This window comes from Fusarium mangiferae, assembly GCF_900044065.1.
Source record: "Fusarium mangiferae strain MRC7560 genome assembly, contig: FMAN_scaffold006, whole genome shotgun sequence".
NCBI lineage: Eukaryota > Fungi > Ascomycota > Sordariomycetes > Hypocreales > Nectriaceae > Fusarium > Fusarium mangiferae.
The window spans coordinates 128,089-151,286 of record NW_024573926.1 but is presented as its reverse complement, the minus strand read 5'-3'; the positions used below and the strand labels follow the sequence as shown (position 1 = coordinate 151,286).

Here is a 23,198-nt window from a genome sequence, read left to right as displayed (position 1 = left end):
GATCAACAAATGAGGGTAAGACGTTGATGAAATTCTCCGACAAAGGAAATGGAGCCTTTGTTGTTGGAGAGACTAAGGTAGGAAATTTGGAGCTCCAAAGCTGAGATGCAACACGCCAACGTTTGCTACTGGGGAAGCAACGGGCACGGGCCACCCACAGGTGGAAGCTGCGATTGCACGGCGCCCTGTTTTTCCGCCCACCACGAGCTTACCCTACACTCCGAGCCTCAATCACACGCAGTCTTGACTACAGATATTAGGCAGTGTAGGTAAAGCCCCCCTAATGCATCTCTGCTCTACTCACTTGTGGGCGGGGGGGAAGAAGAAGCAGAAGAAAACCTTGGACTACTCTTGTAAAGTGCAACCACATCATGTTAATTGATCCAATGCGCCTGCGGCCCATGAGTGTATAATCTGAAGTCTCACCCATCCCTTTCACTCAAAATCAGTAGCACACAGCAAGATCTGGGCTACAATTTGTGCGAATATATAAAGAGAATGGAAAGTAGGCTCGATCATATATAATTACAGGTTTCTGGTAACATCAAAACTGGAAATCTGTCTGGTATCCATTAACAACCCGTGATTAAATTACTCCTATTGCCAAAGAGCAACCATAACGCCAGCTTTTGAAGCCATTGCAAGAATAGAGGAGATCAATATCCTTTTATCGACTTCGTATATTAGAATCCAGCTCATAAGCCTCCACAGGCCCTGACTGAAAACCCATTCCATGAAGGCCAGAATATGCTGGCGCAGGACTCACTGGTGACACATATTCTGATTGTGTTGGTGAATGCCCCCAATTGGACTTTGCAAGGTGAGCTTGAAGCTCAGCTGTGGGTGCATGGTTAGGAGGGAGCTCTGAAATGCTCTGCCCCCCGCCTAGTTCCGGTTTGAAAGAAGTGGTCGATGACAATTCGGAAACAATGGGCGGTGCAGTGTGGCCCTTGATATAAGCACTATTACCCATGAGCTCTGGATGTCCAGTATATTCTGGAGGCCCGTCGGCATTGTTGGAGAGTTCTTCGCCCTTGGCTTGACGTTGACGCTTTCTTCGAATACAGAGGAATAACCCCGCGCCGAGAGCGGCCACCACGACGGCGCCAGCAACTCCTCCAGCAATCGGTGCGATATTCGTCTTCGATTCATCCTCCTCCTTATCCTCATGACCAGGGTCAGACTGTTTCGCAGTGTTCGAACTGGAAGTTGCAGTTGCGCCAGCTGAACCAGTCATTCCTGGACCTGTTGTCTTTGGGCCAGCTCCTGAACTAGCAGTCGGATAAGACTGGAAGATTGATTGGCTGACTGTAGCAACAACCAAACTCTCAGCGGCGCTGCAATAGTAACGAAAGACGTCGATGGCGGATGTGACGTTGGCAATGTGAGTGCTATCGCAGTAGTCCTTGACTCGCTCAGTCAAACTGCTAGAGATGATCTTTGACATCCCTGATTTTATGCAGATGCATGAAGCCAGCTCTTGAGGACCGTCTCCACATAGCCAGGAGCTTTGCTGCACTGTTATCAGAGACATGATGGCGTATCGAAACTTTGAGACTAACCTCCATAACTGCAGAAGCTATCCCGGACTGGGCACATTTGTTGAGAGACTTGAAATAAGGCATGGCTGTGATGTAGTATGACACTGACAATAGCAACATTAGAATGACTCCATGAGATATGATTCAAGACTCACTGTCTCCAGGAGGCCCTTTCGGGGGCGCAAAGGACGTTGTGCCGTCGTTCATCTGACAGAATTCGCTGTAGAAGTTCTGGGCCGAAGTGACGTCTCCGTTGTTAGAACATGAGTATTTCACGGCACTCCTAAGTGTTGAAGTAATATCCCGAACGACATCTTTCTTGTTACAGACACACGGCGCATTCAATTCGGCGGCTTCAGGGCACCTTGACGACCCCTATATTCATGTTAGTCAGGCCAAGCCCCTATCACTGGACTTTGGAAGCTTTCATACGATATTGACCACGGCGTAGGATAATCCCGACTGCGCGCAAGGCGGGAGATATGCCAACTCGGGAAGATCTGTTATATATGCCTCGACGATATTCTTGGTTGGCGAAAAGAAAGTGATGTGTTCCTCCTGGTTGCAGTACTTCTGCATCAGCTTAGACGCACTTGACAGATCCTCCGTCGCGCTGGAGCCGCAGCTGTATTCTATATCGGTCGAGATCGATGAGGCAACTTCGTCCATTCGAGTCGAGCAGATGCATTTCTGCAATTCGGTTTCTGAGTCGCCGCACATGGTCGAGTATGTCTGCATGCCGACATTGTATGAGATTGCGCTGGAAACACATGGCGCCTAAACGGTCAGTATCGCACTGATGCTCTACCCAGGTGCCGTACCAAGTAGGTGAAGATTTCGAGGTCAGTCACGTAGGAGACATCTTTTCCGGTAGTCAGGACAGCCAAGCCCAACAGGCCGATACACGAGAGGCCGTATAAGTGCTTCATTGTGTAGACCAACACTATAATAAAAACACCAAAAAGCACAGAAAACAATGAAACAGAGATCCTCACACTCAGCTGCGCACAATGCAGCCGGAACATTCCGTCTCGAAAAGGAGCTCTTCATCTTGCCAGCAGCCAGGCTATCCTGTAAAATACCCTATTCTCCTGGTGTGAAGCCTCAAACAGCGCCTCTCGAGTCTAGGTACAAATTGGGCCAGGACCCCTGAGGCTAGCTGAGATAACTTGTCTAGCTTGTACAGCATACCATCAGCTGCATCTCATCCCACCACCCAAGAGTAGAGTGAGTCAGGTCCTGCATCTAAGCAGAAAATAGAGTTATCTCATGCTTAAAGAGAAAACTACTCAGGTGAGAGTGAGACAGCTGCTGAGAGTTTACTCCGTATAAACGAAGTGTTTCAGAGTTGAGGGTGCGTGCAGAAGAGGTCGACTCAATCATCACAAGACGTGGGCTTTTCTTAGCGCCCCTGGGCTGCATGCTTTTTGTTCGACCAGAGCAACAGACAAACGATTTAATTTCCCTTGAATAGAGAGGTTGAGTCTCACCAAGTTATATACTGAAACCAAAACTAGATGGAGATGGAATTATCCTTTAATCAAGATCTCAATGTTTCATATGTGCCTAGTTGATTCAGGTCTCACATGCTATTTCCAAAGGGTGTTTCGATGACCAAAACACTCGTTCGTCTCAACTGGTCCTCAGTGGAGGTCAAAGCGATACCTGAATTGGGAATGAAGACTTTACCCATCCAGCCATCCGAGCCGGTGCGTGCATACTCCTGATTGAGCTAGCCCCGGCGCCACACGGATAGTGACTGAAGTACACCTCGAACCATTGGCTCTCCTGAAATGACCTCCAGGCTCAGTAACTTAAGACAATGCCAAGGATTGAATCACTCACGACATGAGACGAGTCAGCGACGAGAGCAGGCGACACGACAGCGCATACTGTGAGTATGGTGATCAGTTGACGAACGGGTGATGGAAAAGAAGGCGATTAACTGATGTGGTGAAGAACTTGCTTTGCGGTCTCGATAGAGTTACCCGGACATGAGTCTGGCCAGGTCTTGTCTTGTTGGCTGGGTACGTAACTTTCCAGGTTCTCCGGCTCTTAAGATCGCGGTAGTTAATTTTCCCTCCACCATGACGTCGACCTTTCCCTTCAATCCGATCATATCTCGATGTTACGACGACGGATCTTGGGTGATGTCAGAATAGCGACGATCTAGCTTCAAGACAAGGTGTTTTCCTTGGTAGTGTTTATGGTTGTTACAGACCTTCAAACTTTGAAGGTTGCATCAAGAGGAGCCATCCAAATTTTCACGTCGATCACTCAAGAATTGCATGGCTGTGCAAGGTATGTATCAAAATTATTTGGTAGATTGTTCGTGGCTGTACTATAGTAATAATATGGTAGCTGTTATCCCTCAGCTGTGATATTGGTGGTATCCCGTAATCCGTAATTGTCCGGTGCCATTGCATACATGTCCATAACGCCTTGCTAATACTCAGAAAACATAAGAAACCATTATGTGGCTAGTATGGCGGTTGCTGCGAACTTGGCTAGTGTCCCAACTCCCGCTGACAAAAAAAAAAAAACAGTATAATATCAAGGACAAAAAGAAATATTCGTAGAGTGGTAATGTGTAAGCGCTTATAGGACGCGCACAATCTTGGGAACACGATACCGCGAGGGGCTGTCGTAGTACTCGCTGATCATACCGCCCTGGAGACCCATGGGTCTTCGGGGAGGTAATCTTCCGTTGACACTCTGGTCTCGTGCGGAAGCTGTCTTGCGCGAGTCGCGGCTATGCTCACGCTGATTGTGTCGCTCCGAGGATACTTGGCGAGAGCGTTCAGAATTATGTGTCTCAGAGGAAGATGTCCTGGAACTGGCGCGAGATCGGGATCTTCGAGGGCTTGCATGATCCCAGCCAACGGGCTCTTCTGAGATTTCGTCGAGGAGATCATCGTCGCTGTCCTCCTCGTCGCTTTCAGGGTGGAAGGTACTGTTAAGGGTCTCCCAGAGATCAAGACCAAGATCGTCCCAGATGACGACGGCCTTGAATAAACGACGGCAGGCTTGTGTGCCAGCAGTCTTGTCGAGCCTGGCAAAAGACTCGAGCTCGCCTAGGCTAGGTAGGTTCTCCCAGGCAATGGAGATCTGATCGGATTGGTCCCTGAAGGGGGATCGCTCAAGGTAGTAGAGGAGGAAGTCTGAAGTTTCGGCCTTGGTTGCGAATTCAGCTTCCTCGAGAGCCTGTAGGCGAAGCTGCTCTTCTTTGTCCTTTTGCTCCTGTTCTTGTTGCTGCCTCTGCTTGCGTCTCTTGGGTACACCAAAGAGTGGGACCTTGGGGACGTTGGAGGTGGTTCCTCGGAGCATCGTTGCGGAGTTGTGAGATGGTGTTGACTAATGGAGGGAGGTATAGTAAACGTTGTCGAGGTGCTGTATCGGTATATATGGCTGAGGCAGGTCGGATGATGAGCTGGAGGGGTAGGAATGGGTTGTTGGTCGACGGGGAAGCAAACAAGACAATATGTGTGTCAGGTTGTTGCTATTAAAGGATGTTTATGCATGCGTGTATGCAAGGTGAGAGCACAAACACGACCCAAGCTTGTTAGAGGTTTCAAGAGACCAGCTCGTCGAAGCTTTTGGATTCGGTACTGCTCTTGAGAGAGATACAGCTGGATAGCAGAATGTCTTGAAGGGAAGAGCAAGATGGGAAAAGTTGAAGTGGTAGGGGTGCTGGCAGATGGATATATGAAGAACTGGATTGGATCGAAATGAATAACACCCTGGGCCTTGTTCCTGGTCCTTTTTGTTTGTCTTTTGTTGTGTTGCGCTGACTAGCCCAGGACCGGGGGGTGTAGGTAAATGTGATGAGGATCCGCGGCTATTTTGGTGGCAGAGGTGAGGTAGCCCAAAGCCCGTGCTTGTACTGTAAGGTACTGTAATAGGTGGTAATTGTATTCTCGGTTTCGGAACTTCGCGGATTGGTTGGCGATCGTGAAAGAGAGAGATCAGCGTGTTTGAGAAACGGGGGAATAGAGGATGCTTTTAATATCTTTGTTTCTGGCTGCTTGCTTTTTCTCTTCCGACCCCTTGGCTCGTAAAGTCTACTCCTTTCAGGTTTAACTTGTTGTTTTAGGCTGGGCTGGGCTGGGCCAGTCTACTGCAGCCTCAGCCATCAGCTGTAGGTACATCCTCTAGTGCAGGTCCGTAATTCCATTTACCAAAAACGCCAGAGCGGATCCGTGTCATCATTGAGAAGCTGCTGGAGACATGACCTGGAGGCGCCCAGCCTGGGCTTGCCATGGCCTAATTTAGTCGCAACGGTGTCGGTGTATGTAGGTGGGTGACTGCACTGTACTGCAGCAGTGTAGGTACCGACGGAGCTCTGCTAAAATGATCACCCACTGATTTTCCCCTTGCCTTTCCCAAAAGTATGGTCTGCCAAGAAGAGAAGCGAGTAAGGCGCACCAGTCACCAGAGCAGAAGACCCCAGCAGAGTGAGGCATCAGCGGGTTTACCTGAACCTAGGTACGGTAGCGAGTTTTGATCCTTGTCCCGTTTTGTCTTTCATTGTCTTTCCGATGCATCTGATTTCTGGTTTGTCTCATCCCGAGTTTGGGGGTTGTTCACGAGGATACTTCGTGATGATCAGTCGAGAATTCTATTGGTCTCGAGACGATACAGTACGGTTACGAACAGACGGTTCAACATTAGCCGGCTGGAGGGGCGTCGAAGCCTAACCGTACAGTAAGTAAATTCAGAATAGAGGCTATTTGCTTTTCCCCAGCTCCCGCTCAGCCCTTGAACTGTTTGAAATGAGTTGTCTTGTCAGGTGGAGGCAAGAAAAACTTAAGACCACTTACCTAAGTGACAAAAGAACTTAGGTAAACTTGGTATGTTCTATTGTGGCTCTAGACTAGATTATTTTGGCACTCTCAGTAAACGTCACAAGTTTTCTTGCTCCCTGAAGGGTTGTCAACGTTTGTTCATTTGAATTGACGTGGTTGTCAGACGGTCCCTGATCGGCATGTGAGTTCGCCGAACCCTAACCCAAACATCTTACGAGCCCGGCAATGTCTCGTTTTGCCGAGTTACGGGTTAGCTCTTTGCCAGAGGAATGCGCTGCTCGCTCGAATCACCGCTCTCTTCTCTTGCGTTGTCTGGTTTGTCTCGCCTTTCTATTGTGAAGCTTTCCATTGTAAAACGCGAGGCGTTGCTGCTCGTCATGAATTTTCCCTAATCCTCCGCGGAAGCCGAGTGACCGAACGGATACTGTTCTTTGAAACCACTGTTTGCTGCAGCCATTACGGTCTTGGATGCCTAATTGGTTATCGCGAGTAGAGACAATAAGACGCTATTTCTGTTAGGTGCAGCAACATCAGGATCATTGTGAGCGTTCCGTGATTCCGACTCCGTCCCGTCATTAGTGTCAGTACCCGCCAGTTCCTAGTCTCCGCTGCAGTACGATCCCGCCCGTGCGAAGGAGCAGTCCTGGCCTGAAGATGATTGAGATGGATGGATGTACCTGGTCGGCCCGTCAAAAGGTGGCACGGACACAGATGGACAGGTCACGCCAGCCAATACTACTGTACCCTAGGCATCTCGCACGGTTGGGGCACCCTTGGGATTGCTCATGATAGGTCGGCTTCTGTTCCGGAGGCATAAATGGGACAAGGCAGGGGAAGAGACGAGACGAGGCGAGACCCCAAAAGCAAGGGACAAGTACTTTGTAACGAGCCTGAGCCAGGAGAGAGAAGAGAGGAGAGGGAGCGCTGAAACGCTAACATTTGGCAACATTCCCCGTGTCCCAGGAACCCGGAACAAGAACGACAATCTGCCATTTTCCCGGCACCGCAAACTAGGCCCTATCCTGTCGAGTAACTTTCTCAATGTTCAGTGTCCACGCAATCAATCAATGAACCATGAACGCCAAGGCTTTGAAACTGACTGTAGCCTCGCTCTACCACGGCTAAAGCCATGGAGGCGCAACTTTGTCCTCAATAAGTACACCATGTGGCACTTGACTCGTCAAACTCGCGTTGAGGCTTTCAAGTGCCTATTCAGAACCCACTCACCACTTCTGGGCACTCCCGCTTTGCTCAAACCAGAATGCGATCAGCAAATCCCCAGCTTGTGCCGTGTCTAGACTCCCAGACTAGACCCGACCCTTTGAAGCTATCCCTAGCTACCTATCTTTCACGCCAGAGTCATAGCTTGTATCTTGATATCAGATCAGATCGGTTGCACTAATAAAACCTCAACCAACAAGACTGTTGGAGTCCACAGCACGAGGCGTCTGTGTTTACGAGTCTACCGCTTTTCTCATCCCACTGAACTACCGATAACTGTTTTGTTTTTTACAGTCGTATTCGAGGCTTGCTCGTATCCCACAAGACGACATCACAGTGTCGAATGGCCTTTCACTACCGCACCTCAAACGAGCTACCATGACTTTTCGCCCGGACTCTGTCCGTAGCCAAAGCCCTCCACTTCGGTCCGCGATGGGGACCGGAGGTTAACCCACATGACGGCTCCGCGGTTCCACGCAATCCTCCGGTGACGGAAGTACCTGAGATACCCGTCGCTCGAAACAGTGACATTCCATGAAACCTTCCCTCTTTCTTCGGTCTCCCCAGACTCATACTTTTTCCATGCCTCATCTGACGGCATATCCCTTAAGTGCGCTTCCGCCGAGAAGGAAGAAACGTCCAGAAGGAAACTCTGCCTGGGCTTTGCATACGTAGCACGTTCTCTGCATCTTCTGTTGAAGTTAAAGGGCGCGGCTACATTCCAACCATTATCCTCCGCGCAACTTCTACCCTGAAGAGGAATGGCGTGTCGGGCAACTCGTGAATCCCCCAGTCCGAGGGCGACAGCTATGGGAGCGGGAGATGAGGCTCCTAGCCAAGATTAAGCAGCCGTCAAAAGCTGTCATGGAATTCAGCAATGAGGCTTGTGCATTAGGCTTCAAATGTGACGTCTATTCAGAGATGTTTTTCGGTCGCTGGATGAATGTGTATAAGGATTGTGGCTGAAGTCTCTTTCTCCCTGGACAAACTCTCACTCAAGATCAGTAAACAAAATACATCGAGGGTCTGCTCGTGGAATGAAAGAGTTCTTGGCGATCAGAACAATGCCGACCAAAAGGCAATCGACTCTATTGTCATCTATTTCGAGACTGGTCTCGCTCTTTCGATGTTGTCCCTGAGAGCCGATTAAGATCAGACAAAACTTGGATGGACCACGACCAAGAGCATAAATCAGGCACAGGTCCCTTGAATGGGTAATTTCAACATGGTTGAATTTTGCAAACTCAATTTTGCACAGATTCTATTCCCATCTTCAACCTCAGCCTTAACAATGGTGTATCACACACCCACAGACGTTCATGGCATGCTCGGCATAACGGCATAAACATTGTTTCTCTTAGCTGTTCATGCGAGTCAAAGCAGACACCACCATGCCATCCGTGCGAACCATCTCTGCCCAATGTCTGATCTACCCGTCTAATTTAGGTAACACGATCCTCCTCTATCTTTCATAGACCCGTGCTAGCAGCTGCCTTGTCGATCCAAGACCCCAGAATCTGGTAATTAGTATGCGCCATACCGAAAACCGCTGCGTTCTATGGCCCCGAAATTCGCGGCGGCGGCATGGTTCTGTGCAACCGAGCATTCAAAGTTAGAAACCTTATGCTAAGCGTGCTGGAAGAGAATTACTTGGGCTCGTTCGAGTGGGGACTAATGCACGCACGTCTATCAAAAATATCTTGCGATGTGATGAGATTGCGAAGCGACTTTTTTGTTCTGACGCCGGAGCAAAGCTGGCGACCAACGGTCTTATTAGAGCATCCAGATATTGCCAAGAAAGAACTAATGAATACCACCTAGGCAAGTCCCTCTAGGGAATGGAGAGTTCGGGCAAAAGCTATCTCCCGAAATACTCCATATGGCCATCTTGAGAGGCAGACCTTGGGTCTTGGCAGCCAAATCAAGATAATGGCAAGGACTGTCTTCCCACGGATTAAACTGATGGGCTTGACCAAATTGTTGGCGTTGACATTGATGGGTCCATTAGCTTGCAGCCCAAGGATTTGGACGACGAAGTCTTTACAATATACTTTGCTAACCTATTGCACGAGGAACTCAATATTGACAGCAACCATCAACCAGACCCTGGAATTAACGCCAAAGACTCTTCAAGAGACGGAGTTCTTGGCTCTTCTCAATAATCTTTTATCATTCTCCGCATCTCGTGTAAGTCACATTGAGAAAATCATCATGTGGCTTGGCTACCCAAAAGCCTCCTGGTCGCTCAGGACTGGATCTCCGAGGAGCTTCTTCGAGAAACAACTCATGGCGTGCAAGAATATGCACATGATTCTGATGTAAGGAGCTGGGTGGTTTCTTTCTGCTCGAGAAATCAACCGGGAGTCGAGGTGGTAAAACCACAGACACGAGCTAATGGGTGTAATACAACATGCTCAACACTGTCGCAATGTAGAGTCTCTTGATGGTCAGCGAACGTCCAGGTTCGGGTATTTTGGATATAGAGGTACCCGAGTCGAACATTTTCGCATGATCTTTGAAGTAATAGCAGTCTGTGGGAGGATTTGAGTGACACAGTGATAGATGTTTGCAAAGTTCTTCGCTAGGTAGTCATGCCCAAACAACAAAGCCTAGTATTAAGTGTACAAACAACCGCAACAGTAAATGAGTGGTCTGGTTATCCTGCTCGGAGCCTGGAGGCAGAATATATAAGTTTCTCCTGCTCTCCTGGCACAAGCCGACAACAACTCTGAGATAAATAGACTCGAATCCATTTGCCGTTGTTTTTATAGAACTGTTTTTGTATACTCTCTGATTTAGTATTCACCACTTTATTTGTCTGGAGTTGGTCACTTGCGATGTTGAAAGTGCTGGATTTGTTGACACTGTCACCTGTAAATACCCTCACTTCCCAACAGTGGCAGCTTGGCTAGCACTGCCGTGCAGCTGCCAGAGCACTTGCCACTGCGCGGTTGCTGGGCAGTGAATTTACATCGGCATTTCAAAACAGGCAGAGATTCATTTCATCTTCATTTCATCAAACTCATCTGCTCCGATTCCCCATCGTCGCTCATCTTTCGCTTCACTTCACAACATTCTTCAATGACACACTGCACTTCATCAATTGCATCCCTTCACTAACTTCACCCTTTCTACCACAAAACTCTCAAGTAATCACTGATATCAACAAAACTCAGTCACCATGTTCTGGCGTCGCTCCCGTCTCACTTATGACCCGAAGCAATTTCCCAACTACCGCCCCTACCCCGAAACCGGTTTCGAGCGCCTCATCAAGGAGTGTCCGAGTGTATTTCACTTCATTACCTTCACAATCAGATTCCAGGTTTCTATTTTCAGTATCATTCTGCAGTGGTTGTGTATGATGCTTTGCAGTCCACTTCAGTACTCCAAGCACAACGATTGGATCCTCGGCCACTACAAGGCAAGCCCTACTGCTTCTCACATGCTCTGGGGAGCCTTCATCACTGCCTGGTCCTCTCACTTCATGTACCGCATCGGAAAAGCTGTTTGCGAGGTGATTATTGATGCCTATGATGACCCTGTGTGGGCTCTTTACGAGATCTGGGATCTCGGGGTATACTCGCAGTTCTTTCTTGTCCGCACCATCTTTTTCATCCTGACTACCACATTCAACTTCATCTGCTTTTGGACTGTCTTCCTCTTCACCATGTCGACATATTCATTCGTCGTCTGCCTCGCCCTGCTCGGCGCTGTTGCCATGTGGCAGCTGCACTATTACTTTTTCGTGTACAGTCCTCAGGAAGTCCCTGAAGAGGTCTCATATCAGTCCCCCCAGAAAGAAGTTCTTTCTACTCCCGACAGACCAGGTCGTTGCTTTCGAGTACCTACACCTTCTACTGGGTCGTCCGCTTCTTCCTCCCGATCATCACCTGGGGATACTTCACCTCACCTCCGACCCCGACCATCAAACAAACCCCCTGGCGCTGCATACGTCAAAGTATCTCCCCAAGCCATACAAAAGCTTCATGACGAAGGAGTCTTCGTCCCAGAACCCACCAGAGTTGCCGACTACTCTTATCTGGAGCCCTTCGCAGTAAAGCGCCCTACCAACTTCAGCCGCTCTGATGCAAAGGCGCACTTTCGAAGAGTTAGGGAAATCGAGAGGAAGAAAGGCATAATATCATACAGCCCTGACTCTTATAAAGATGATCCTCCCTCCCCTACTGTTATTACAAAGACCGCGTGGATTCATTCCAAGATGGATGCTGTCGACCGAAGACTTCGAAACATCACAGAAGATGTCACCGAGATGAACACGCTGCTTAACACTTTTCAAGCCAAAGGCAGCGTCAAGCCCCTTCCCGACGCCTCACCCGCGATACCATTGTCGCCAAGAACACAACGGCGAAACGCAACTCTCGCTGAGAAAGATCGCATAGGACAAGTCATTAATGATTACCTATGTGAGATCAACACCATCTTAGCGCGTGTATATAGGCACAAACCCTGGACTGAAGACATGCTAAAGCACATTGATCGCCTGGTTGCCCACGCAGGAGATGCCGCTTCCCGCGCAATTCGTATAGAAGTCGAAGATTGTAAAAGGCGTGTTGATCTCGCGTTCAAGGGCGTGGACGCGGCAATTACGACCTCTAATGAAATTGCAGACTTTTGCGTTGATCGCCAAATAGAACTGGAGGCCCAAGCCAAGAAGCTTTGTCGTATGGATCGAACTCAGGCTAAGTATCCTAGCATTCCAATCTTTGATGAATACTATGGTTGATCCTCACCGAGTTTTTGACTCATCTTTATCGACTAAACGATTAGCAGAGTGCTATTGTATACATGTACACCACCGAGAGCACTTGAAGATTGATATTTTGGAGTTCGGGATTATACCCTTTGCTTTACTACACATGTCAGAGACACTTGCATGATTGACTACGAAGTCGGGGATATGATATCTTAGGTTGACGTTAAGTATAGCGGACGGAGTTGGCCATTTACGAATGAATTCGATGATTAATGTCATAACATCTATCTGTTCTTATGCTCCTAAAGTGATTTCTCTTTCGAATCTGTTCATCATTGTGAAAAGGCCTGCCGCAACAGTAGCTCGCTTATCTATATCATCCAGGTCGCCTAGGTATATTTTCTCTCGAGTTTCTCTGGTTATGATAGGTGACTCACGATAAGCAGAGGACGTTGTCCAATACACTCATCTCGTATCAACAAGAGCGCTGGGGATGAGATTAGGAGATGACGATGTTATCCTCAGCCACCGAGGCCGGTTTCTAATGACTTGAAACTGACCACTGCGACAGATACTTCTCGGTGGTGCCCTATCAGCTACTGGTCCTAAAATGCGAGGATACGGGAACTGCCAAAGCTGTTGAGGCAGACTGTGATGCCACAGACCATGCGACCTCAGTGAACGGGAATAATAGCACCATGATATTGACCTTCCTTGATATTGAAATGTACCATTATCGAATGATGCGTTCGTTTAGAGAGGCGAGGAGAAGAAATATGTACTCATTGCGGCTATATCTTTATTTGCCAAATCCTCTGTCAACACCTGGGTATCGCACATAAAAATCGCATCTCGTCGTCAGGACAGTTCCAGAACCGATCCTCCAATAAATCCTTCAGGTCAGAAAACTCCCTCAGATCCATAGACTGAACAGATGATCATCAAGACCACCGAGGCACCGGCTAATAGCCAGCAGACTCAATACCATGAACCTGCCAGTAAAGACCTCCTTTCTTCCCAACCTCGTCAGCAGCACACTTGACAGATCCACGAGCTGCCATCTCCGTTCCAGCAGAGTACTCCAGAACAGCCTTCTGCATAATCCAAACCACATCGTCATCGCCGACTTTTAATCCCTTGTCAGCTCGCACAGCAAATGCACACGATCCTGATTTGACGATGTTGACAAGCCCATCTCCCACATCGTACTCGCGCTTGTCGTCGGAAGCAGCGGGGATGCTGAAAGTGCCGTTACGAGTACCAAAGGTTGAGAGAAGTGCTGCGCAGTCCCTGTAGTTGGCCCGCTTGGTGCTCTTGGGCGCCTGGTGCGCGTTGTAAGTCTTCTTGTCGCATGTACCGAAGGAGTGGTTTCCAGCAGCCCAGTAGGTGTATGGATCTTCGTAGGCACTGGGTGCTGTGGTTGAGACGGCGATCAAGTTGTCTTTAGTAGGAGTAGCCGTGGGCGCTGCGGCTGCAAGGCCGATGAAGACGGCGACAATATTGGTGAAATGCATCTCGATCGTTGATCTAGCGAGCGGGAAAAAAGTAAAGAAGTTTGCTGAGAAAAAGAACAGACCGTGGTGAAGAGTAACGGACCAACAGGTGATCAACACCTATGTTAACGAGTGACTGAGAAAGGGAAACGCTGCGCTGCACTGCAACGAGGAGGTTGGGAGAGACAGTCAACAGCAGTTAGTTGACGGGGAAGAGACAAAGAAGTATACCCAATCCAGGTGGGCAAGTGGGATGTTTAGATGCGATCACAGGCGGAGATGGCAGTGTGTTTCAAGTAGAGTGGATGAGTATGAAACAAGGATCACAATACGCAGAGCAGAGAGTATGATTTATTTTGAGTGACATTTTGGGACCAGATTGACTAGACTCGGAAAAATTAGTCCTGTTTTTCTTTTAAATATATTGAGTCCCAACGAGTGAAACAGGGTGACGGGTTGTGTTTGTTTAATTGCGATAATCACAGCGGAGGATTTGGTGTTTGTGTTTCCGTTTTTTGATGGGGCCGATGTTTCGAGCAAAGTGCCATATTCATGCCGAGATCAACGCGTATAGGCACAGGAAAACGTGTGATTGGAAAGCTAATAGGAGGAGTGAAACGAGCGTCTCTATATATAAGGAATTATATGTGATGATCAACCATATGATCTTGTATTCTTGGAGTTTAATTCGCTGCCAACAAGACTGACTGAGCACAGGACCATCGCGACATTTCATACAGAGTATATACGCTTTGACTATTGCTATGTCTCTCTTGAAGCCCTCGAAACAAACTACCTCGTAATTGTCTATTTCTTTGAAACGGTCTATCTTGCGTGCCTAGGCTTTCTCACATGCGCATAATTTGCAGCCTCGCATCGAGGCCAGATCAGCACTCTCAGTCTCCAACCTCAAGATCAAAAGGCCGTTGATCAATACCAATTTCACATGATAAAAAACCTGGCGACAACTGCCGTCAAACTTGAATATTAGTCTCTATACTCCGTACCGTTGCAGTGGGATTTATCTCCCTGCAAACTTAAATGGCTTTCCTCGCAATATCTCGTGATAGAAACTACCTAGACTCAGTACCTATCGAGTCTCTTGTCGCTCACTAACTCCCCCGGGCCGACAGTGGTGAAGAGTGACGCTCCAGTGGATTGAGAGCCCCCACTCCCAGCGGTTCATCAACCCCGGTCTTGGAGATGATGACGCGAGGGGCATTGGCCAGTGACAGAGCAACTCGTTGGTTTATTTGTTGGGTGATGCTTGTACTCTCAATATGACTTCATATGTCGTGGATCTCTGTCTCAAGGCAGCCATGAAAAGTCTTGGCCAGGTTAGTAGTCCTTGGTCTTGGTTCATGGTTACCAATTCCCACGGCATAAGGGTTGGTTACTCTAATGTAAGTTGGAAAAAGTGTCATTTCCACCATCTTGGCCTCGTTATTCCCAGACGTCACTAGCTCGGCCGATAGAATACCCAAATATGACGGTTCTTCAGACTGATGCTCGTTCATGGAATTGACCCTCTTTATTAAGCCCGCCAGTATCCATATCATCCCCCATCAACTCCTGGGGTCATCATCTTGGCTCCGTCTTGGCTCCACGTCAAAATGATCACCCCAAAAACCTGTATCATGGACTGCTCGGTTCAGGTGACCCCTCCAAGAAAAAGGGCCGGTACCACGATGATGGAATGGCTCTGGTGATCGTCGGAACTCGGCTGAGGGTGAGTGAGACCCTTTCTTTTACTTTTTTTTCTTTACTTGATGTAACTCCCAGCTCGTCGCTTGACTCGATTCCCGAGCCCCGATGGACTGTTCTTGTCCCGTCTGGTCCTAGCTAGGGGTATTATCGGCCCCCAGTTTTGGGATCATTGCCAGTTCCTGATATCATCGTCATGGCCTATCAATGGAATGGTATTAACTAACATTGTCGGGTCAGCTGGAAGAAGAAAATACTGTGAGGGGCCTTGACCATTTTCCATGTTGTGAAATTTCTATCCATTGTAAACTCCATTGCCCAATCTTCTCTTCATTGCTCTCCTCTTCATATCATAAGTCCTCAGCCATCATCGTCATCATGAAAACCGCTTCACAACCTTCAGCTCCCCATAACGCAGCAAGCAAAGTAAAGCGACTCGTTGGCAAAATTCGCCGCCACTCACATCCTCCATCCCCCGAAGCTTCCTCAGCATCTCCCTCATCATCCGCAAATCCATCCCGCGAATCTTCATCATGTCCTATTCCACACATCGGCAAACATAGTCAACGCCAAAGTCGCCGCGGATCAGCCTCGGATGAGGAGGAGCGCGCGCACGACCTTGAACTCTGGAACGCAGCATACGATGTCCTCAAGAGAGATGGCACGTCTTCGGGTCTTGTGCTCGCGTATGAGAGCATTATTTCTCATGCACTTCCTGATACTTTGAGGCCGGGACATAACGGGAATGGGAATGGGCTACCGACAGAAAGTGAGAGGAGAGCGGAACTCATGATGATGATCGCAAAGTCTGGTTTAAACCGCGAAGTTAAGGAGACATCACAAACAGACTCGGGAGATGTTGAAGCAAGAGAAAATCTGATTCGCACAAGGTCGACTATATCTTCATTACTCGATGACCAGCCCAGCGCCGCTGTCGCTTGGGCGGGCTTCTGCTCACTAACACCAGTAGGCTGCGACTGACTCAACCCATCGAACAACAAGACTAATATCATCAATAGCTTCTACTAGAACCCCTTCTACGACATGAAGATATCCGCCAGGGGTTTGTGCATATTGCACACACCATTCCTCACTACATGACCCTCCATCGCGCCCTCCATCCATCATCCTGGACATCCCTACCAGAGTTCCAACGTCAACAGCCGCAAGTCCATCAAACTCTTCTAACACTTTATCGACGCATCCTCGAGTACGAGATGAACATTGTCTGCGCCGCTGCGAGCGCCTGGAACATGGCTGCTCGCAACGTCGTCGATTGGCATGGCTGGAAAGGCATGGCGGACGCTGTCCGGGATATGGATGCTGAGTTGATGGGCTATGTCGAGAAGAATGGCACAGATGAGGCTAGGGCGTTGATGGAGGTTCAGAGGAAGTTGGAGCCTGAAGGGGGAGGCCGCGGTGAGTTACATGACGACACTTCATCACCAAATGTGTAAGCATACAAGACAAGCCAACAATCAAGGGGCCATTACAAGCAAGGTCATTTTATGTAAAGCCAATTTCAATCGATTTCCCCGGATAGTCAAATCTACAGATTTCCCTTTTCCCCAAACCAGACTCCCGACTCCATGCTCCGCCCTTTTGACCAAGCCAGTGTAGGACTTTGCTTTTTCCCTTTTGCCAAGTCGCGATCAAATCAACCAGTCTATATCCTAACAACCAATTACCATGCACCCAAAGACCGCCATGCTCCGTTTCTACAAGAATACTCCTTTAAAAACGCCCCATTTACTGCCCAATCTTTGGAAGGATACCCTGCTTGTCAAGGTTCCTCAGAGTATCACCGTACTCGTTGATATGTCGCTGCCAGCGACTGACATCGCCGTTGAAACCAATCGCCCCCAACATGGCTGACCATCCAGGCATTTGGTCACGGGTCACAAGTTCATATAAACGACAGAGGATTTGATGAAATTCCACCTGAGGCCTCATCGCAACCGCGTACAAGTGTCGCACCAAGTCAGCCCAGCCGGCGATAAAGTCGACGTCAAACGTGGACTCGGGATACCGGAACTCGATAGTGTCGTACTTAGAGACAACCAGTGCACACCGGGTAGTTGTGTGAAGGGATCCCTCATCGAATTTTCGGAGGGCGATGCCCAGGCTAATCAAGCTGTTTTCCGACCACAGGCGTTTCATAGCTCCCAGCAGACCTCTGTCGACTTTCTTGCGCCAGTGTAGCTGTCGCATGACCTCTCCGAGTGCTTCAACAAGAGCTGCACCCTCGCCATACACTGTTGGTTCACCCCTTTCCATGGCGATTCGAGATTCAACGCTGATACGCGCCGAGTAAGGAGAAGTCGAGCGGAAAGGATGGCACAGAGGGTACAGCAGAGAATCTTCCAGCAGCCAGACCAAAGATGCAAGGCGCAGCGCAGTCTCTAGCTGCATGCTGCCGGCTTCGTTGACGTGGAGGTGTAGTCCACAACCAGAATTAAGTCCAACTACCATGTCGCCCTGCACTGCCGCAAGGCACTTTCTGAGGGTAGGTAGCCCCTGACTGAACTCTTCAGGATGAGTGAGGATAGGGCTGTTGAGTTCAGTTCCATACCAGTCGTACTTGTTTGAAGGTGTCATTCCGGACTTACTAACGCAGTCTCTGGTGATGTGACGCTCCGGAACAATGAACCAAAAATCAGTCTTAGACACTGGTCCGCTAACAGACTCGTTATTCCAAGCTCGAATGTCTCCGCTATTATCTGTGAGCGGAAGAATTGTAGTGCCAGGGATCTGGGCAGGGCTGGATGGCGAAGGAGGTGTGAGGCTACACGAGACGCAGACCCCGCTGCTGGCGATCAATTCGCATACCTTGTGAATACAAGACGGTTCGATGTCTTTGTAGTCTCCCATCACGAGGCCCAAAAAAGCCTCCGGTGTTGTAGGACAGGTCCATCGAGTCTCACCAGTCACAGCGTCGGAGTTTGGGATCTGCAGTGCAACCATAAATTCCAACTCGATACCGACACATATGGACTGCGGTATCGACATGCTGGGCTCGAGGGATGCAGGGATCGCAGGGGTCTTTTCTCGACGGTGAAAATGCTTATCGACCTGGATGTGATGGTAGCTTCTCAGGGTCGAGAGCAGAGAGGCTGTTGAGCAGCCAGAAGAGGCTGGAGCCCCTAATGGGTTACGATTTATAGCAGATAGCTCCATAATGAACAATATGAGGTGAGTTGAGGAAGCAAGAACAATTCGTGGTGTTCACTCTTATATATTCGTGAGTCAAAGAACATGGCCGCAAAGAAAGTCAGTGCGTCTGTCATGTCAGGAGAAGGGACGGGACAGAAAAGTAATCTTGACTCGCTCACCGAAGGGCGGTCAAGGTTTAGGAATTTGAGGCTGTGAATGAACTATCTTTTTACATGTGCCAGTTATAAAAGCCTCCCGCCGAACAAGCTTCTCAGTATGAAACTCTGTTGTCGAGTAGTTCGGCCACTAGTCAGCACAGAACAGCCCAACCCTTAACAAGCACGATAAGGTGATCATGGTTCTATTCGTAAGTTAAACATTCGGCAACCTCAATCATGGTAACAACACAAAGGCCATTCAAAAACGCTTGGCTCCGACTGGGCAATGAACAGAGTGACACTTGTCTCTCAAAAAGTGTCTGACCGGTCCAGAACGTGTGATTTAGAGGTAGCGGGAGTGGTAGGGCGATCCTTGCATCCAACCTTTTGACACAATGCCAGGGGTGAAGATTGGGTGAGATCTACACCTCAACATCCAAAAGCTTGTGAGTCGCGGAGAAGCACTCGAGAGTCTCGTGAGTTTGTGGTGATAGGTCCGATATGTTGGCAACCCACCTTTCAGCCTGTTTTGAAAGTAAGAACATGATTGACTGATTGGTCTTATCGTAGCATTGTGCCATTGAAATGTGTTGAACAAAGAGTACTCGGTGAGGAATAGTTGACTTACACGAGGAGGAAGTGCAGGGAGAGTTGGCGCATCAAAGTTACTCCGTAACGACCAATCATTAAGCTGCGCGGCATTTGCTAGGAAGCTTGCCTGAAAGGAAGAATGCCCTGTCTAGGAGAGGAAAGAAAACACAGGTCCTAGATCCTAAATGACAAAAAGACTTAGATAAGGTAGCCTGAGCTTAGGATGACTTTTGCTAAGTTTATTTTGACACTCCACAGCAAGGATCGCTGTTTTCTTGCCCCCCGAGGCCTGTAACGAAATCCCCTAATTTTGTCCACTGCCTCTGGGGTGCAGTCGGGTTCCATTGTGGCGGGCGAGGAATAGCTGGCCCTGCCTGCATCTTTGATTGACTGACTGGACTGTGCCCAAAAAACGCGACATCGCGTTAACTCCAATTTAAGCCAAACTCCATCCTCATCACCATATTCAAACAACGTCAATTATTCCCACCGCCTGAATCCATCGCATCGCATTCCATTCGAATTTATCGCGACGAGTATCTTCAACCTTTAGTTTATTCGTAGCGTCGCCATCGACTTAAACGCGATTCCTCCCCGGGCATGCCACTCGACTTTCCATAATGCGTATGATCAAGCCTTCATGGCTAAGCCATAGCGGCGAGCAAAAGGATTTCGAAGTTTACAGCTGCCATGTCTCCCCGGACGGAAAACGACTTGCGACTGCTGGCGGCGATGGACACGTCCGCGTTTGGTCGACCGAAAGTATCTACAATGCCGACACACCAAAGTACAACAAGCCGCGCCAGCTCTGCCACATGAGCCATCATCTTGGAACGATTCACTCGGTTCGCTTTTCGCCTAATGGGCGTTATCTTGCCAGTGGAGCGGACGACAAAATCATTTGCGTATACCACCTGGATAAAGGACCACCAGCTGCTACCTTTGGCACCAACGAGCCACCTCCTGTCGAGAACTGGAAGACATACAAACGTTTAATTGGCCACGATAATGATGTTCAGGATCTCGCCTGGTCGTACGATTCTTCAATATTGGTTTCTGTTGGCCTTGATTCTAAGGTGGTCGTCTGGTCTGGTCACACGTTCGAGAAGCTGAAGACTCTGCCTGCACACCAAAGTCATGTCAAGGGTATCACCTTCGATCCAGCGAACAAATTCTTTGCAACCGCAAGCGACGACCGAACGATCAAAATCTTTCGATTCACTTCGCCTGCACCTAATGCGACACAGCACGACATGGTTAACAACTTTGTTCTTGAAACGACCATTAGTACACCGTTCAAGAGCTCGCCCCTAACTACCTACTTTCGACGATGTTCGTGGTCTCCCGATGGCAATCACATCGCAGCTGCCAACGCTGTAAACGGCCCCGTGAGTTCTGTTGCTATCATCGAGCGGACGAGATGGGATAGTGAAATCAATCTTATCGGCCATGAAGCCCCAACGGAAGTGTGCATGTTCTCCCCTCGTTTGTTCCACACGTCGAAACCAGATGCGAGTGCAGCCGATGGGGCTGCGACATCGCTCGTGACAGTGATAGCATCTGCTGGCCAGGACAAGACTTTGAGTATATGGAACACAAATACGTCCAGGCCTGTAGTCGTGTGTCAAGACTTGGCAGGCAAGTCGATATCTGATCTAGCATGGACTCCGGATGGGCAGACCATTTTTACGTCAAGCTTAGACGGTAGCATTGTGGTTGTAAATTTCGAGGAGGGAGAGCTCGGCTGGGTAGCGCAACCAGAGGAGAACGTCAAGGCACTTCAGAAATATGGCGCATCTCGGAAAGGAATGGGTATAGCTGAGGACGTGGATGGCCTTGTTCTGGAAAACCAGAGTAAAGAGGGAGAGTCGCGGGCTGTAGAGTCGAGGATGGGTGCACTCATGGGAGACTTTTCCGAGTCAACCAAAGAGTCAACACCTGTCGCTAATGGCCCTAAACCCAACGGCACTTCGGCGAAGCCATCGACAAATGGCCAAGCTGAGCCAGAAAACGAACCAGAGAAGCAGCCAGAAGAGACAGCTGACAAGACAGCCGAACGTGTCAAGGAATTGAAATCGCGGGTCACTATCGGCAAAGATGGCAAGAAGCGAGTTGCACCTTTGTTGGTGTCATCATCAGGGACAGGCACGTCTTCATTGCCTCAAACTCAGTTGGTTGGAACAACAAGCACCAACAAGAACGCGCAAAATGATGCACCGCAGACGATAGTTGACATAAGCAAGCCTTATGACGGTTTGCCCAAGGGAGGCATTGCTGCCATGTTGCTTGGTAACAAGAGGCAAATCAACCTGGGTGATGACGATGATGAAGAGGAGCCAGTTGCCAAGCGCGTTGCAACAGGTCCTACACCTATCGTCACTGATGGCCCTAATGGGGTCGAGCCAGCAGCACTCGTACCTGTTCAGAATGGTGTTGTTCCCACACCAGAGTTCCTCAGGCCCGCAGTCATGAATGTGTCTGTGTCCTTCGCTCAAGTCAGATTAGCTGTACCGAAGATCAGGTCACATATCCTTCGGCCGCTGGACAGAGGAATTTTACAGGGCGAGAGCTCCTTGGAAGAAGCAACAAAGACCCCGGAAAACATAATTCTGGAAGCGAAGAATGATATTACCCATGGCCATCCTTCTCATGTCATAGTCAGCAAAAGGGGCGCTCTTATTTGGGAAGAGTGGCTTCCCAGAGATGTCGTTCTAGTAACAGCGACGAAACACTTTTGGGCCGTGGCTTGCGAAGATGGATCTGTGCATACCTGGACTTCGGCTGGAAGAAGACTTCTCGCCCCTATCATACTTGAGTCTCAGCCTGTCATTCTGGAAGCTCGCGATCACTGGCTACTGTGCATTACAGCGGTCGGCCTTGCCCATGTTTGGGACATGAAAACTCAATCTGCTCCCAATCCTCCTGTGTCACTTGGACCAATTCTGGATATTGCCACAACATCGCTTAACCAACACAGCGCGACGCCTGGCCCTGGTATTACTTCTGCCCATCTGAACAGTACCGGCCACATCATTGTGACATTGACCAATGGTGATGGCTACTGCTATGCTCGCGATATGTATACATGGCAACGCCTTAGTGAAGCTTGGTGGGCTGTAGGCTCACAGTATTGGAACTCTAACGATTCTTCTATTTCTGCTTTGCAGTCTACAGCTGTTGGTCCGGATTCTAAGGACAGACAAGATAAGAAGTCTTCCAAGGCCACTGTGTCGTCAGGCATCATACCTTTCCTCGAGCGACATACAACGAACGAATTTTTGTTGAAAGGTAGATCATATTCCTTGCAGCGCATTATTAAGATGGTCGTGCAGCGGAAGGAGTCCGAGAATCTTGAAAGCAGTGTCAGCATTGCCCATTTGGAAACAAGAATTGCTGGTGCTCTGCAACTTGAGGCACAAGAAGAATTCCGACTATATCTCTTCATGTATGCGAAACGCTTGGGCGCCGAGGGGGCAAGGGTCAAGGTTGAAGAGCTCCTCAACAGTCTTCTTGGTGGCATACTCGAAGACAGCGAAGAAGATGAGGAAGAGGACGGCCATGGGTGGTTCAGCAAAGAAGGTGACATCTGTGGATGGGATCGAAAGGAGCTGCTCACCGGTGTAGTTATGATTCTTGGTAAGTTATCGTTATTGATGTCACTATGGCAAAAGTTGTACAAACTAACAGCAAACAGGAAAATACCGCGAGCTCCAGCGATTGACGCTCCAATACGCAAGAATTCTCGACATAAGTTTAGAGGATGGCTCAGTGGACGTTGAGCAAATGGATGTGGAGGCTTAAACAAAAGGCATAGTTCT

The 23,198-nt window shown here is 48.9% G+C and overlaps 7 protein-coding genes across 7 annotated transcripts; 3 read left to right on the top strand and 4 right to left on the bottom strand.

Annotated features, from left to right (window-relative positions):
* Positions 1 to 667: 667 nt before the first annotated feature.
* Positions 668 to 2,470, bottom strand: FMAN_02806 (uncharacterized protein; the record flags this gene model as incomplete). The annotated part of the gene is made up of 5 exons (XM_041831545.1): positions 668 to 1,513; positions 1,563 to 1,645; positions 1,697 to 1,916; positions 1,974 to 2,318; positions 2,363 to 2,470. 5 exons carry the CDS (start codon positions 2,468 to 2,470, stop codon positions 668 to 670), a joined length of 1,602 nt encoding a protein of 533 aa, XP_041682097.1.
* Positions 2,471 to 4,139: 1,669 nt separating this feature from the next.
* FMAN_02805 (uncharacterized protein) lies at positions 4,140 to 4,868 on the bottom strand (the record flags this gene model as incomplete). The annotated part of the gene is made up of 1 exon (XM_041831544.1): positions 4,140 to 4,868. The coding sequence occupies one exon, from the start codon at positions 4,866 to 4,868 to the stop codon at positions 4,140 to 4,142; it is 729 nt and encodes a 242-aa protein (XP_041682096.1).
* A 5,880-nt stretch (positions 4,869 to 10,748) lies between these two features.
* On the top strand, positions 10,749 to 12,311 carry FMAN_02804 (uncharacterized protein; the record flags this gene model as incomplete). The annotated part of the gene is made up of 1 exon (XM_041831543.1): positions 10,749 to 12,311. The coding sequence occupies one exon, from the start codon at positions 10,749 to 10,751 to the stop codon at positions 12,309 to 12,311; it is 1,563 nt and encodes a 520-aa protein (XP_041682095.1).
* A 932-nt stretch (positions 12,312 to 13,243) lies between these two features.
* FMAN_02803 (uncharacterized protein) lies at positions 13,244 to 13,795 on the bottom strand (the record flags this gene model as incomplete). The annotated part of the gene is made up of 1 exon (XM_041831541.1): positions 13,244 to 13,795. One exon carries the CDS (start codon positions 13,793 to 13,795, stop codon positions 13,244 to 13,246), a length of 552 nt encoding a protein of 183 aa, XP_041682094.1.
* Positions 13,796 to 15,856: 2,061 nt separating this feature from the next.
* FMAN_02802 (uncharacterized protein) lies at positions 15,857 to 16,935 on the top strand (the record flags this gene model as incomplete). Its single annotated transcript, XM_041831540.1, has 2 exons — positions 15,857 to 16,444; positions 16,498 to 16,935. The coding sequence occupies 2 exons, from the start codon at positions 15,857 to 15,859 to the stop codon at positions 16,933 to 16,935; spliced, it is 1,026 nt and encodes a 341-aa protein (XP_041682093.1).
* Positions 16,936 to 17,227: 292 nt separating this feature from the next.
* Positions 17,228 to 18,655, bottom strand: FMAN_02801 (uncharacterized protein; the record flags this gene model as incomplete). Its single annotated transcript, XM_041831539.1, has 1 exon — positions 17,228 to 18,655. The coding sequence occupies one exon, from the start codon at positions 18,653 to 18,655 to the stop codon at positions 17,228 to 17,230; it is 1,428 nt and encodes a 475-aa protein (XP_041682092.1).
* Positions 18,656 to 20,006: 1,351 nt separating this feature from the next.
* On the top strand, positions 20,007 to 23,181 carry FMAN_02800 (uncharacterized protein; the record flags this gene model as incomplete). The annotated part of the gene is made up of 2 exons (XM_041831538.1): positions 20,007 to 23,016; positions 23,075 to 23,181. The coding sequence occupies 2 exons, from the start codon at positions 20,007 to 20,009 to the stop codon at positions 23,179 to 23,181; spliced, it is 3,117 nt and encodes a 1,038-aa protein (XP_041682091.1).
* Between the last annotated feature and the right edge of the window lie 17 nt (positions 23,182 to 23,198).